General features: G+C 40.7%; 1 protein-coding gene across 1 annotated transcript; it reads left to right on the forward strand.

The window, feature by feature from the left end:
* Positions 1-461: 461 nt before the first annotated feature.
* LOC139642340 (arf-GAP with Rho-GAP domain, ANK repeat and PH domain-containing protein 3-like) lies at positions 462-13,427 on the forward strand (the record flags this gene model as incomplete). Its single annotated transcript, XM_071517143.1, has 14 exons — positions 462-568; positions 1,173-1,320; positions 1,713-1,781; positions 2,725-2,799; positions 3,907-4,024; positions 4,925-5,053; positions 5,473-5,609; positions 7,951-8,033; positions 8,223-8,258; positions 9,151-9,214; positions 10,442-10,579; positions 11,462-11,500; positions 12,919-12,942; positions 13,365-13,427. Coding segments are annotated over 14 exons (1,230 nt in total), but the record flags the coding sequence as incomplete, so codon positions are not given.
* Positions 13,428-14,422: the final 995 nt, after the last annotated feature.

A 14,422-nucleotide genomic window follows, 5' to 3' on the forward strand; every position in this document is an offset into this window, starting at 1 on the left:
TAGACCAGAATGCAATGCAACCACAAGACACCTACAAACCAGAGTGAAGTTAGCTTGATATTTGATATTTGGTGGATATGTGTTTTTTGACCTTCAATAACTTGTAAAGCAAACAAGTAAAACCACATAGAACAATTTCCAACCGCTGGCTTCAATATTTCAGAAAATCTATCCACAAGCTGACTGTACTGGTCACATACAACCCACAGCTAAATCCAAAAAGTTCACGCACATTCTCTGGGGGTTGTTGAAAGGTATTCTGGGAAACATAGGAAATCACTAACTGAAGTAGAAGTAGACGAGGCAGGTTGAGGGAAATGTGGGTTTCACCAAAGCACACCAAAAAGGTAAATTACACTTCATCAGAAAATAATCTCAGATCAGTGATAAATAACAGTGTAAGAGGATCTGAGGGAGATTTGTCCTTTAGGATTGTCCTGTCTTCCCTCCCTCGTCTTCAGAAATCCCCCAGAAGAGCCAGCGGCTGGACCGGTATAAGGAAATCATCCGGAGTCTTCCCAGAGTCAACAGGAACGACTCTGGCTGCTCTCATCAGCCACCTGTACCGGTCAGTCTCAGTATTCTTTATATTCATTAGAATGAATTCATCTTTGATTTATCATTATTCATATATTAACTTTGAAAACTGAGAACAAAATCACTTTTATCTCTTGGATTTTGTATTGCGGTATGCAGTAGTAGTGGTAGTAGTAGTAGTAATTCAATGATCCCATCTTAAAGAACCTTGTAGTAGCAGTAGTAGTATTTATAGTAGTAGTAGTAGTAGCAGCAGTAGTTGTAGAAGTAGTAGTATTGATCCATCTTAAAGAAGCTTAGTACGTTCACATTCATGAATTCATTCATGAACTTTCTTTCTTTCTTTTTCTTTCTTTCTGTCTTTCTTTGTTGCTGTTTCCCACCCTCATTCATCTCCTTCCTTCCTTCCCTCTTTCTTTCTTGCTTGCTTCCTTCCTTTGTCTATCCCTCACTCCCTCCAACCCCCATTTCCTCCCTCCCTTCTTTCCTTCCTCCCTTTGTCCCTGCCTCCCTTCCTCCCTTCATTCCTTCCTCCCTCTCTTCCTTCCTTCCTCCCTTCCTGTCTTCCTCCCTTCCTTCCTTCCTTCCTTCATCCCTTCCTTCCTCCCTCTCTTCCTTCCTTCCTCCCCTCTCAGGGTCCAGAAGTGTGCCGATCTGAACCAGATGTGCACCAAGAACCTGTCCCTGCTGTTCGCTCCCAGTCTGTTTCAGACGGACGGTAAAGGAGAACATGAGGTGAAGATCGTAGAAGATCTGATAGACAACTACCTGTCTGTCTTTGATGTGAGTATCACTAACATGGGAGTTACATCACAGTTTATCACCTGATATTGACTTTGTTTCTCTGTTTTCTTCATGTTAGTTCCATTTGATCTGATAATGTGAATACTAACATTGCACACATTTCCATGTGTTCTTCCATCTATTTTCCTGATAATGTGAACAGCTAGTGATGCACACTTGCAGATAAATCTAATAATATGGAGAGCCAAAATTACACATTTTGCACATGCATATATTGCTCTAAATTCATAGATCTGTAAATCTGTCAGTAGAGGACTTTCAGGTGACATAACCCCTCTGGCGGCCATATTGGAGGTCTTCAGCTCTGTGAACAGCTGATTGAACAGACGGTTCATTTCTGATCATTTCACCGCTGGCACCGTTTGTTTCAGATTGACGAGGAGCATCAGACGCAGATCGAGCTGGAAATCAGTCTCATCACCACATGGAAGGACACTCAGGTACTTTGAGATTTTATTTCTGTATTAATGACAAATAATAATTAGAGGTAAATACTTGTAAAGCGTTTTCAAGGAGTTAACAATGTTTTCTTTACTATTTATTCATATCCTCACTGCAATGACTGCATTCAGTAAATTAGTCTTTTACATCCTACTATTACTAGTACACTATTTAAAGATTTGCTCCATCAAGTCAAGTCAAATTTATTCATAGAGTCCTTTTACGACAAGAAGGTACAGACATGTCATGTGGAAATGACAAACAGGTTTCCTAATATTGAAGAACACTACTTTATTGGCATATTCAGAAGTAAAATGACACTTGGAAATATTATTTTATGCTCAAAGACAATTAAACAATACTATTTTATTGGAATATCTGGTAGCAAAAAACACTTGGAAATGTAATTTTCTTCTTAAAGACTAAAGGTATTCTAATATTTAAGAACTCTACTTCACTGGCATATTCAGAAGCAAAATGACACTGGATTTTATGTTCAAAAACAAAAGGCATACCCACTATTAAATACTATTTTGGGGCATATTTGGTAGCAAACACTTGGAAATGTGATGTTCTGCCTAAAGACAAAAAGGTTTCCCAATATTAAAGAACGCTACTTTTTTGGCATATTTTAGATTTTAGTCCTTTTAACCATTTTGTCACAAAGTGCTTTACAGAAAAACTGACAAAAATGGACAAGAGTATAGATAATAAAACAAGGAATAAAAACAAGAGAGAGCAAACAAATCACAAATTCCAAGAAATGCATTTGTAATCCATCAAAAAATTGGCAATATATCATGTATTCCATATTTCATCCCCTGTACTTCAATGAGAGCTGAGTGTTGACAGAGGACATGGCTTGATGGAGCGCAGTGTGTGAAAATATCTATAATATAATATGGACTTTAACACTGACAGTTTCTCTGTGTTTCCTCTCAGCTGTCCCAGGCTGGTGATCTGATCATCGAGGTTTATCTGGAGATGAAGATACCAGACTGCTGCATTACTCTCAAAGTAAGTCATGGGACTAACACTCACCATTAATAATGAGTGTTAACGGGCTAATGGACGTTAATGGAGTCAGCAGTGCCAGCCTTTCCTTGTCCTGCAGGTTTTTGTTCCATCTTTACTCTTAACACACCTGATCCAATTAAGAGCTTAATGCTGATTGGTTGTGCAGTGGAACCAGATCTACCTGAACAGGGTTTGCATGAAAGTGTTTCGCCCCTTATTTTGGATCAGCTGTGTGAGAGTACAGATGGAACAAAACGTTGCAGGACAGGGGGAAGTCGTGGACTGGATTGGGAAACTCTGCTGTACAGGTAAACACAGAGCTGATCAGTGTTTCTGTGCTCCACTCTGTACCGTGGTAGAAGTTCATTCCCAGGTGTGTTAACAGATGAAGGCAGTTTGCTGGAGATGTGGGGGATGATCACGGTACACTTATTCTTTTCTTATGGGAATGTCCCAAAGTACAGACCTTATGGTGTGCTAATCATGAAAATATAAGGCCGATCATAGGCCAAGATATTCCTTACACACCTAGTCTATATGTTCTGGGGGAACATATAGACTAGGTGACTCCCTACGCCTCTAGCCGACTGGATTCACACAGCAATTATGTTGGGTAGGAAGATCATTGTTGAAGAGTGGAAACCAGCACATGTATGGTTCTCTCCGCTTGGAACTGTAGCAGCTTATGAGAAGTTGTCTTTTAGGATTAATAATCAGGTAGATAGATATAGTCTGAAATGGAACAGATACCTTAATCACATTAAAGGCTCTTGAAACCTCTCACAGTCAGGTAACAGCCCTTTTCTTTGCAATTTATTTGTATTCCCTAACACATTGAATATGCTTCACATTGCTATGGCCCTTTTTTTTTTCATAATTATTTATTTTGTACTCTATTATTTTGATGTATTTTTTTTATATATATATATATATATATATTTTTTTTTTTTTAAATGTATGATTTAAGTTCTTTTCTCTGTTTCTACAATTGCCCATTGTTTAAGGTTGTTATGTCTGTTTAAAACCCAAATAAAGTGTTGATCATAAAAAGAAAACAAAAAACAGAGTAAGGCGGTTAACTTGTTAACTCGTCCCTCTTCCTGTCAGGTTTCTCCCACCATGTGTGCAGAGGAGCTGACCAACCAGGTTCTCTACATGAGGAACGTCCCGGCCGGAGACAGAGACGTCTGGATGACGTTCGAGGCCATCGAGGACGGACAGCTGGGTGAGTCCACGACACAGCAACCGGTCTGTCCATCACACTTTACCCATGATGCACTTCTGTTGCTGCAAACTACATTCAGAGCTCTATACACAAGGCACACAAGGCTGCGTTGAGATTAAACTGATCAGGCATGGTTATTGATTATAGTAATATATCGTTTTTGTTGAACCTTTGATTCACTGATGACATCTTTAAATCATGGAAACTTGATGGGTTCCAAACAGGTTCAACTTCATTTGTTGAACCTGTTTGGTTTTGCAGCAAGGTACAAAAAAGGAAACAAAAACATTAAACCGAAAAGATGTGAAACAAAAGGTTAGATCTGCAGCATTTTACTCAAAATAGCGTCTTGCAGAACTGAAATAACTGTGGAAAACAGGCAGCAGTTGTATTTAGTTCTGGCAGGCAGTGCTGCTCAGATTAGATTAGAGAAGTAGGAGAAACAGAAGGAAATGGAAACTGGGAGCCAGCTTCTGTTTGACTGCTGAGGAAGACTTTGAGTTCAGAGTCAGTTTCTTGTGATTTGAACAAAATGTCTGAGCATCTGAGAGTGAATACAGTGGAAATAAGTAGATGTTAATGGTTCAAATCCTTAAACTAAAAATAATGGCTGTCCAGCCTTTTATCAGTCATTAAATCTCTTCATCTTTATTTCAGAGTATTTTCTGGCAGTTTAAAGCCCAATTAACATATGCAGCTTCACCCAGAAATCAGGAAATTTTCTGTGTCAGAGGTGATGTGTGATATTCCAATATTCATTATTCCCTAAAAGTAGATCCGGCAAATTCCCCCGTCAAGAGCCGCACCCTGAAGGTTCTATCAGGTTCTATCAGGTTCTATCAGGTTCTATCAGGTTCTATGTGTGTGTGAAGGGGGTTTGTGTTGTTCCTCCTGTTCCAGAGCGTCCGTTACACCCCAAAGAGAAAGTGCTGGAACAGGCGCTGCAGTGGTGCAAGATGGCCGACCCAAGCTCCGCCTACCTGGTGGTGAAGAGAGTTCCCAAAGGAGAGGGCATCAACATCCTCACATGTAGGTCCAGGAATACACACACACACACACACACACACACACACACACACACACACACCTGTACCTTCATTGTCCTACATTCTTCTCCTCACTCCTAACCCTAACCAGAAACTAATCCTAATTCTAATGTTAAAGTCCCAATGAAACAGCATTTTGGGAGCATCTTATTTCCTTAATGTGATGTATTTCCTGTTGGAGGGAGGGATCAATCAAAAGTAAATGTAAACCAATGGGAGATCAGTTAGGGAGAGAAAGGCAGTTTGATTGAATGGGATGGGCGGGACTGTTCAGTTCTTCAGTTCTGTGATGTTTTATTTTATTGTTATCCAGCCTACAAGAGTGAGCTGCTTCGTGATGATGAAAGTGATAATAATGATGACAGAAATTATGAATATTTGCTTCTGAAACGTTCTGTTCAGCCTACAAGAGCGAGATCATGAAGATCGGCCTGCTGAAGTGCCGGGAGGAACCTCCCAAACTGCTGCAGGGGAACAAGTTCCAGGAGAGAACCTTCCAGATCCGAGAACACAAGCTGCTGCTGCTCAAGGACAAGAAGGTACAGACATGTTCAGACATGTGGGAATATGACAAACAGGTTTCCTAATATTGAAGAACACTACTTTATTGGCATATTCAGAAGTAAAATGACACTTGGGAATATTATTTTATGCTCAAAGACAATTAAACGACACTATTTTAATGGAATATTTGTTGGCAAAAAACACTTGGAAATGTAATTCTCTTCTTAAAGACAAAAGGTATTCTAATATTTAAGAACTCTACTTCACTGGCATTTTCAGAAGCAAAATGACACTGGATCTTATGTTCAAAAACAAAAGGCATACCCACTATTAAATACTATTTTGGGGCATATTTGGTAGCAGAAAAACACTTGGAAATGTGATGTTCTGCCTAAAGACAAAAAGGTTTCCCAATATTAAAGAACGCTACTTTATTGGCATATTTTAGAAGTAAAAGGACACTTGGATTTTATGCTCAAAGACAAAAGATATACCCACTATTAAACAATACTACTTTATGGGCATATTTGGTAGCAAAAAACACTTGGAAATGTGATTTTCTGCTTAAAAACAAAAGGTATTCTAAAGGGAAATCATTTTATTGCCATATTAAAAAACAAAGGACACTTTTGTTTTGAAAATCACTAGAAGTGATTTTCTGCTTAAGGCTCTATAAACTAAACCTCCCTGGAAACATTAAGGCACCAATCTGTAATTTCATCATGCATTGCCCCCCTTTTTATTACACTGTCTCCAGTATTGTCTTTGTTTACAGTACATGGTGATTTATTGGATTGCAGATTGTTTTTCACTTTTAATTTGATTGTGTTTATTTATTAATTTATTGAGTTTTTGATGAAATGGCTGACAGAATGTGACGGCTGGACACGAGTCTGACGTGAATGTTGAAGCTGTAAAAACACTAAACTGTCCTGTATGTTGAACTTTGACGGATTGACACACTTCCAAAAGGCTTATTTCACATCAGAGTCAAGCTCTGCATGAACAAATGTCAACATACCCAAATTATAGATGGTGAAATATATTCTGGAGCGGGCCCGGCGCCACGAGGGGGGCAGTTGTATTTTCTGTCCCCCCCAGTTTAAGTGTTATGTACCCTATAGCAGTGATTCTCAACCTTTTTCACATTAAGGACCCCAAATTCAGTCCACATTAGGACCACGGACCCCCATTTGATGAGATTTTGTCTCTCGGACCCAAATCTGAGAATATTTTTTATTGTTAGATATTATTTTTTTCCGAAATTCCATGATAACAGTGAAACTATGATCAAAATAGTAATTATTCTACATTCTCTAATTGTGTTAACTTCTTGTAAATGAAATGATGCTGAAGTTTAACAAATCATCAATTTGCCTGGGGACCCCCTGGAACTCCCTCAAGGACCCCTGGTGGTCCCCGGACCCCACGTTGAGAACCACTGCCCTATAGAAACATAGTGCTGTTATTTCAGAACCAAGGACAGGCAAGAGTTGTCAATTTAGCCGGTTTATTTTTCTGCTGGTTTGGCATGTCGGGGACTGAATGGAGCGGAGGAGAGATGGACAGAACACATCACTTCGGTTCAGCCTGCTTTTCCTGGTTGTAAATAGAACTTTCGGCCCTAATTCTATTTTTTCCATTGTAGCAATCCACAGAATGGAAACGACAGGGAAGTGAAGTTTCAGTCAATGACAGAGAGAGAGAGAGAGAGAGCGAGAGAGCTGCATGGCATGAGCAGAAAGACTTTTTTTCTTTTTATTTATTTATTTTTTTTACTTAATGACCCTGACGCTGTTGGCTATTATTTTGTTGATTTTAGCAGTCATCTAATCGTTCTAAAATTCTATTATTTTGTGTAGACCTTCGTTCCGAGTGCTCCGATTCCATAAATTGTGCGAGGACACTCAGGTTTAATACTGGCTTCACCACTGCTGTGAAATAAATTTATTATTTGATTTTGAAACGGTAATCTTTCTTGTGTTGTTGTTGTTTAGCCTTTCAGCGGCTATTGCATGGTTAAATCAATGAATTTCATTAAACCTACCACCAGACCAATTTTAGGTGGTGACCTGGCAATCTGCCCCAAATATTCCTATTTCATATTATGGCCATGACACACAAAGACATGGAAAAGGTACGGTGGGGAATTGTTTGCATCTAGTTAAAACGCCAGCATACTGCCACCCGCAGGATGAAAAAAATGGGCATAAATAGGCATAGCAGGATGATGACCTACTGTTTTACTATATAAAAAGATTTGTCCCCTCGCCATTTTTAACTGCCCCCTCAGTCACTTCATCCTGGCGCCGGGCCTGTTCTGGAGTGTGTTTTTAATGCTAGAATTTGTTTGATTTGATCTTTCTCCCTGTGCAGAGCATCAAGCCGGAGAAGGAGTGGCTTCTGAAGTCCATGAAGATCTACATGGGGATCCGCAGGAAGCTGAAGGCTCCGACGAGGTGAAGCCAGCTGAACCTCACACTGAATAACAATGTGTTTACTACACCAAAGATACATGGAATACAAATTATTGTTTGTTTTCATGTGTTTTTTTAAAATGTCACTGCAAACTAAACAAAATAATAATAACACTCCATATAATAAAGTGAATATTTTCTGATCAACTAAAATGATGTTTCCGTGTACAGATGGGGCTTCACAGTGATGTCCGACAAACACCAGCTGTAAGTTTTTCTGAGTTTTACAGTGTTCTGTTCAGTTCAGTTTGGTTCTCTGGAGCCCGGGAGTGGCCATGTGGAGACAAATAATTTATGTCGTGGCCACGATTTACTGTAACATGCAACGAGATACATTTTGTTCCCTCGATTTCCTCTTTACGTGCACAAATTGCCAAAATGTGCCTCAAAATAGTGACATCATGCTCTGGATATATAATCCATGCGCTCTTCACAGCTTATAAAGAGTCAGTGCACATATTGGTGATCATGTTTAAATGTGGCCTGTCCTGGGTGTGTTGCAGCAGCTGATTGTGTTTACATGGCCTGAAGGTTAAGTGGCTAAATATGTTGCAATATTTGGGGGATTTGCCTATTCAGTGTAAACAGACAATGGATATTAACATACCAAATCCTTACTAGGCCTATCTGCAATACCTAAAAGGTTCCTAAGTTGCATTTTGTCCTAAACTGCACAGTTTAATGAAATCGAGGGAAGGAATTGTATCTCATGCACTCGTTACAGTAAATTGTGGACTCAATATAACTTTTTTTCTCCCCCAATGGACACTCCCGTACAGTTCAGTTTTGACCAAAACAAAATAAGAGGAAAGAGAATCAGATTGACTGTCAGTGTGTCTTTTAGTGCTGTTGTTTGAATGCCTGTGTGTGTGTGTGTGTGTGTGTGTGTGTGTGTGTGTGTGTGTGTGTGTGTGTGTGTGTGTGTGTGTGTGTGTGTGTGTTTGTGCACAAGCGCGTGTATGTGTGTCAGACTGTCTGTGTGTGCAGTTTCAGGAATGTCTGCTGTCAGCTGCTTGTGGTGAATAGAAGTTTGACTTCTTCTTCTTCTTCTTCTTCTTCTTCTTCTTCTTCTTCTTCCTCTTCCTCTCCTCCTTCTCAGTTATCTGTGCTGTAACTGTGAGGCTGACCTGTGGGACTGGATCACCAGCTTCCTCAAAGCCCAGGTGAGTTGACCTCTGACCTTTTTATTGATCTGTGTTTCTTGATCTTTAACATCAGTCTGTCATTATCAGACGAACAGTGCAGCCTTGGTGTAACTACTGAAAACAGATGGAAGAGCCTTTCATTGACGTCTAAGATGTTGTGTGTGTGACGTACAGACAGTGAAACTCTGTGGCGCCCCCCTCAGGCCAATCAGTGCATTATTTAAAATGGCAGAAAGCAGCAGTGAGACGCTGGGTGTCATTGGGTTTTCTTAACTCCATGATCCCACTTACGGTGCTTCACCCTTTTTCAGGAAGCCATTTAAAACTCTTCACTAGCAACCACAGAATATTAGATCCAACCTCATGCTGTGTTAACACCTTTTAACCAACGTCTTTCCTAATCATTCTCACAATTGCAAGATTGAGCATCGCGCCATGTTGTGGTTATGTGCCAACTTAATATAAGCTCTGGTTCTTGTGGTGGGGTTGTGGAGTAGTGCATTTGTCTAAGATGGGGACGGGGCAACAGCTGGTGCTTGGTAGGTGTGTGTTTGTGTGTGTAGATACTCTCAAAACTAAACTCCTGAACTTGGGAACTCTCGACTCTTTATTATAGTCTCACCCATTCATTTTCTGTGGCCGCCCAGATTTGACCAGAAACAACACAGATGTCCGTAGTTTAAATAAAACACTATTCACTAACAGTTGTGAACATTATTTTTTGTATTCTGATGTGGAGGATGACATTAAGCCTTCTGACAATCTGATAAAAGAAACCATATGGATGACAGCAAAAAGTTGTAAATTCATCATGTTCAAGTTCTTCATGATCCGTTTGACCGTAACACAACAAGAGAGTTCAGATGAGATGTTCAGGTCAGATCAGATCAGACCAGATCAGATCAAATCAGATCAGACCAGGTGTTCAGATCAGATCAGACCAGGTATTCAGATCAGATCAGATCAGACCAGACCAGGTGTCCAGATCAGATCAGATCTGATCAGACCAGACCAGGTGTTCAGATCAGATCAGACCAGGTATTCAGATCAAATCAGATCAGACCAGGTATTCAGATCAAATCAGACCAGGTGTTCAGATCAGATCAGACCAAATCAGACCAGGTGTTCAGATCAGATCAGACCAGGTATTCAGATCAGATCAGATCAGACCAGGTGTTCAGATCAGATCAGACCAGGTGTTCAGACCAGACCAGGTGTTGAGACTGAGTGTGTCCCTCCCTGCAGAACGATGACCCCTGCCCCCCGGTGTTGAGGCGTCACTCGTCGTCTGATATCTCCAAGCAGAAGTTCGGCACCATGCCGCTCGTCCCCATCAGAGGAGACGAGAGCAACTCCACCATGCTGTCCGCCAATCAGACCCTGGTGAGCCGGACAGGAGTGATACCTCTTCACTTTGCACAAAATATCACATGATTGATATCACATATTATCTCTGATCCACACAACCTGTTTCTGTTCTGCACAAAATATCCATGTAACATGTTACTTAATCTAGTGTTGAGTCTAATAAGGAAGATAAGGAGTCAATCTTTAACTTTGAATTTTTAATTTACTTAGTTTAGCATTATGTTTTACCTTTTTACAACATTTTAGGTGCTTTAACACAGATAAACAGAGGCAGATACATGTCAAATCTTAAAATATCCATCTTAACAGCTCATTTAGTCTTTAGATTTAGAAAATCATTTCACTTTTTTTCAACGGAAATGATCTCCTTTCAAACATTTCCTTCAATTAAGTGTCATTTTCTTGATACGAGGGGGATGATCCATCTTATTCTGCCTTGTTTCCAGGCTTGCTTCTAGAAAATTCCTAAAACAAGTGGAACTGTATTGGAAACAGGTGGAATAACTTGAGACTAAATGATGGGACATTTTTTTCAGTGTTGTGTGCTGTTTGTGTTTCCCCCCATATTTTAGAGAAGAATTTTCCACTTTCCACATAAAAAATACTTTTTTTTTTTAAAATGTAGAAAATTCTTGAAAATCCCATGTACAGTATGAATTCAAGGTTTAAAGTTGAAGGTTCAATTTTGACTGAATTATTCCTTCAGGGGGAAAGTGCAGTGAAAACAGGACAGACAGAAAATACAATAACACAGCAGTCTACACTCAAATGTCACACACACACACACACACACACACACACACACATTCACACAATACACACACATTACATACAGCTGTATAAATTGTGTTGCAGTCCAGCAGTGTGTCTCATGTTTGTCCCTGTCTCTCCCTGCAGAGGAAGCTTCACGCCAGACGGACTCTCTCCATGTTCTTTGTGAGTATTTTGGTGTTTTGTCTCTTTTGTTTTCATCTGGACAGTTTTCCATCTTCCTGTGACGTCATCAGACCCAGAGGATCAGGAACCAGCAGGACCGGTTCCTTTGATATCAAACCAAGCAAAGATATTCTTGTAGCTGGAGGGAGAACAGAAGGAATCGCTCCTGTTGAAACAAAAACCGCCAAAAACCAAAAACCATCCAGTAACAAAACAAATCCTCCGTAACGCTGATTTCCTTTCCCAACACATCTACTGTCAGGGTGCTGTGACCTCTGACCTCTGACTACCTTACTGTTGGTTGCTTATAGCGATGGGATGAGGAGAGGAGACAAGGAGAGGAGAGAGGAGAGGAGACAAGGAGAGGAGAGGAGAGGAGACAATGAGAGGAGAGAGGAGAGGAGACAAGGAGAGGAGTGGAGGAGAGAGGAGAGGAGACAAGGAGAGGAGAGGAGACAAGGAGAGTAGAGGAGGAGAGAGGAGAGGAGACAAGGAGAGGAGAGGAAAGGAAAGAAGAGGAGACAAGGAGAGGAGGAGAGAGGAGAGGAGACAAGGAGAGGAGAGGAGAGAGGAGAGGAGACAAGGAGAGGAGACAAGGAGAGAGGAGAGGAGACAAGGAGAGGAGAGGAGGAGAGAGGAAAGGAGACAAGGAGAGGAGAGGAGAGGAGGAGAGACAAGGAGAGGAGAGGAGGAGGTTATAAATTCTAGTTCTGTTTATTTCTGAGACTCAAATCTTTCCAGCGATGCCATTGGCTGCTAGAATGTAAACAACAATTTAAAAATGTCATTACAAAGTGACAATAACATAATTTTGATGGAGAGCTTGTGAAACTGTGATGGTCAAGAGTCTCATTAGTGATTACTACAGCAGAATAACATGGAGCTGATATCACCATTCATGTTCCTGACAGCAGAATAACATGGAGCTGATATCACCATTCATGTTCCTGACAGCAGAATAACATGGAGCTGATATCACCATTCATGTTCCTGACAGCAGAATAACATGGAGCTGATATCACCATTCATGTTCCTGACACAGCAACAACGGATTGACACAGTTTTGTATCGCGATATATTGAATTTCGATATATTGCATCGAATTATATCATGAGATAAGCAGGCTGTCCATCCTGACTCCAGAACATCCCACGCACTTTCTCCAGGTTTCCCAAAACCTGGATCAGAGCTTTTCCAGGCTGCAACTTTCCCTTAAAGGTCCATATCCTCCACTTTTCAGAGTTTTATTTTCTGTGTTGAGGTCCATTCAAAGCTGTGTGTGTGGTGTCATGTCCCAAAAACACTCTCAATCCATTTTTCCAGCATCTCTCTGAGCCTTGCCAAGAACAGGCTGTTTCTGTAGCTGTGTCTTTAAGGCTCATTAATATTAACGACCCCTCTGTTCCGATTGGCCACAGCGTCGGCAGAACAGGCAGCTACAGGTAGGGAAAACTCTCTGGTAATAAACAATGACAACCGCTCAACCGCTTTGAAAAAAACACTTTGTTAGTCTATTATTTCTTACAAAAATGATAATGAGCGAACCTTTGTGATGTCACAAAGTTACGGAAGTCCAAACGGCTCGTTTAGAGGCTCGCTGCACTAATATGGATTGTGTGGATTTAGTTGGCGACCGTGTGTTTTGATACTTTCACCATGTTTAGATAGACCATCCAACTCCTTTATCATCACAGAGGAGAGGGGAGTCCTGCTTTACATGATGTGGACCTTTAATATTCACAATATTATCCTGTAAATTCCCCTTTCTAGAAATTTCTAGATTTCCATTGAAACAGAAACCATTCTCAGGTCAGCCTCCCTGCAGAGACCCTGAGTGCTAAAACCAACGCCCGCTCTAATACAGGCAGAGGGTCTGCCAACATGGCCGCTCCCCTTCCTGCAGGAAGCTCTGCACTTCCTGTCCTGACAGCAGCAGCAGGATGTTTCTGTGGGATGTTTGAAGTGTGGACAACAGGATGGGGTGGGGGGGGGGGGGGGGGGGATTCCTTTCTCAAATCACTGATGTGTGTTAGAAAACTTAATGTCGCTACTGATGGCTGCAACGGTGCGTTCACTTGATGTGGGAAAGACGGTAAATATGAGTATCTGCCTTCAAAATACTGTTCAGACGGTAAATATGACAGAAAATACTGTTCACTGAGCTTTCAGATGGTAAATACTGGTTATTCCCATGTCACATGAACGCAGCGTTAAGTCGCCAGAGGTGAGACCGGGTCAGCTTTGCTCGAGTCCCAAGTCAAGTCTCAAGTCTTGAGGCACAAGTCTTAAGTCAAGTCCCAAGTCTAAATGTAGAACAGCAAGTCAAGTCCATGTCATTAATGTCAAGTCTCAAGTCTAAATGTAGAACAGCAAGTCAAGTCCGAACAAATCAAGAGTCCAGTATCAATTTAATATCTTAAAGAAAACTAAATATCTAGGACTTTTCAATGCAATATGGTTTTAATAGGATAAAAACTTGGTAAGAGCATCATGAGTTTGATTTCTATAATCAGTTTCAACTTCAATAAATTCAATCATTCCATACAAATTCAGAAAACAGAATTTAAATTCAGTCGTCTGCTGGAACAAATCTCATCACTTTCAATCTAAGTCATTTACACAAACACAAGATCTCAAGTCAAGACTTTAGAAACCTTTTCAAGTCATCAGAGTACAAGTCAGAGTCAAGTCCCAAGTCACCAGAACCCAAGTCAAGTCAAGTCTCAAGTCTGAACTGACTCGAGTCCAAAGGGAAGGTTGTCTAAAGGTTGTTTGCAGGTTTTCGTGGGTGAATCAGATAGTGAGAAACTAAAACAATGGCGGCCGCGCCTTCAACAGGACGTCTGTTGTTTCCCCTCCTGAATGTTTTCCTCATCATCTGACCGGAGTTTTCGTTTCACTTAATTGCGTTTTATTTATCAG

This window comes from Centroberyx affinis, unplaced genomic scaffold, assembly GCF_046629955.1.
Source record: "Centroberyx affinis isolate AG114_WGS23_722 - 3 ecotype Tasmania unplaced genomic scaffold, CSIRO-AGI_Caff_v1 ptg000041l_1, whole genome shotgun sequence".
Lineage (NCBI taxonomy): Eukaryota > Metazoa > Chordata > Actinopteri > Beryciformes > Berycidae > Centroberyx > Centroberyx affinis.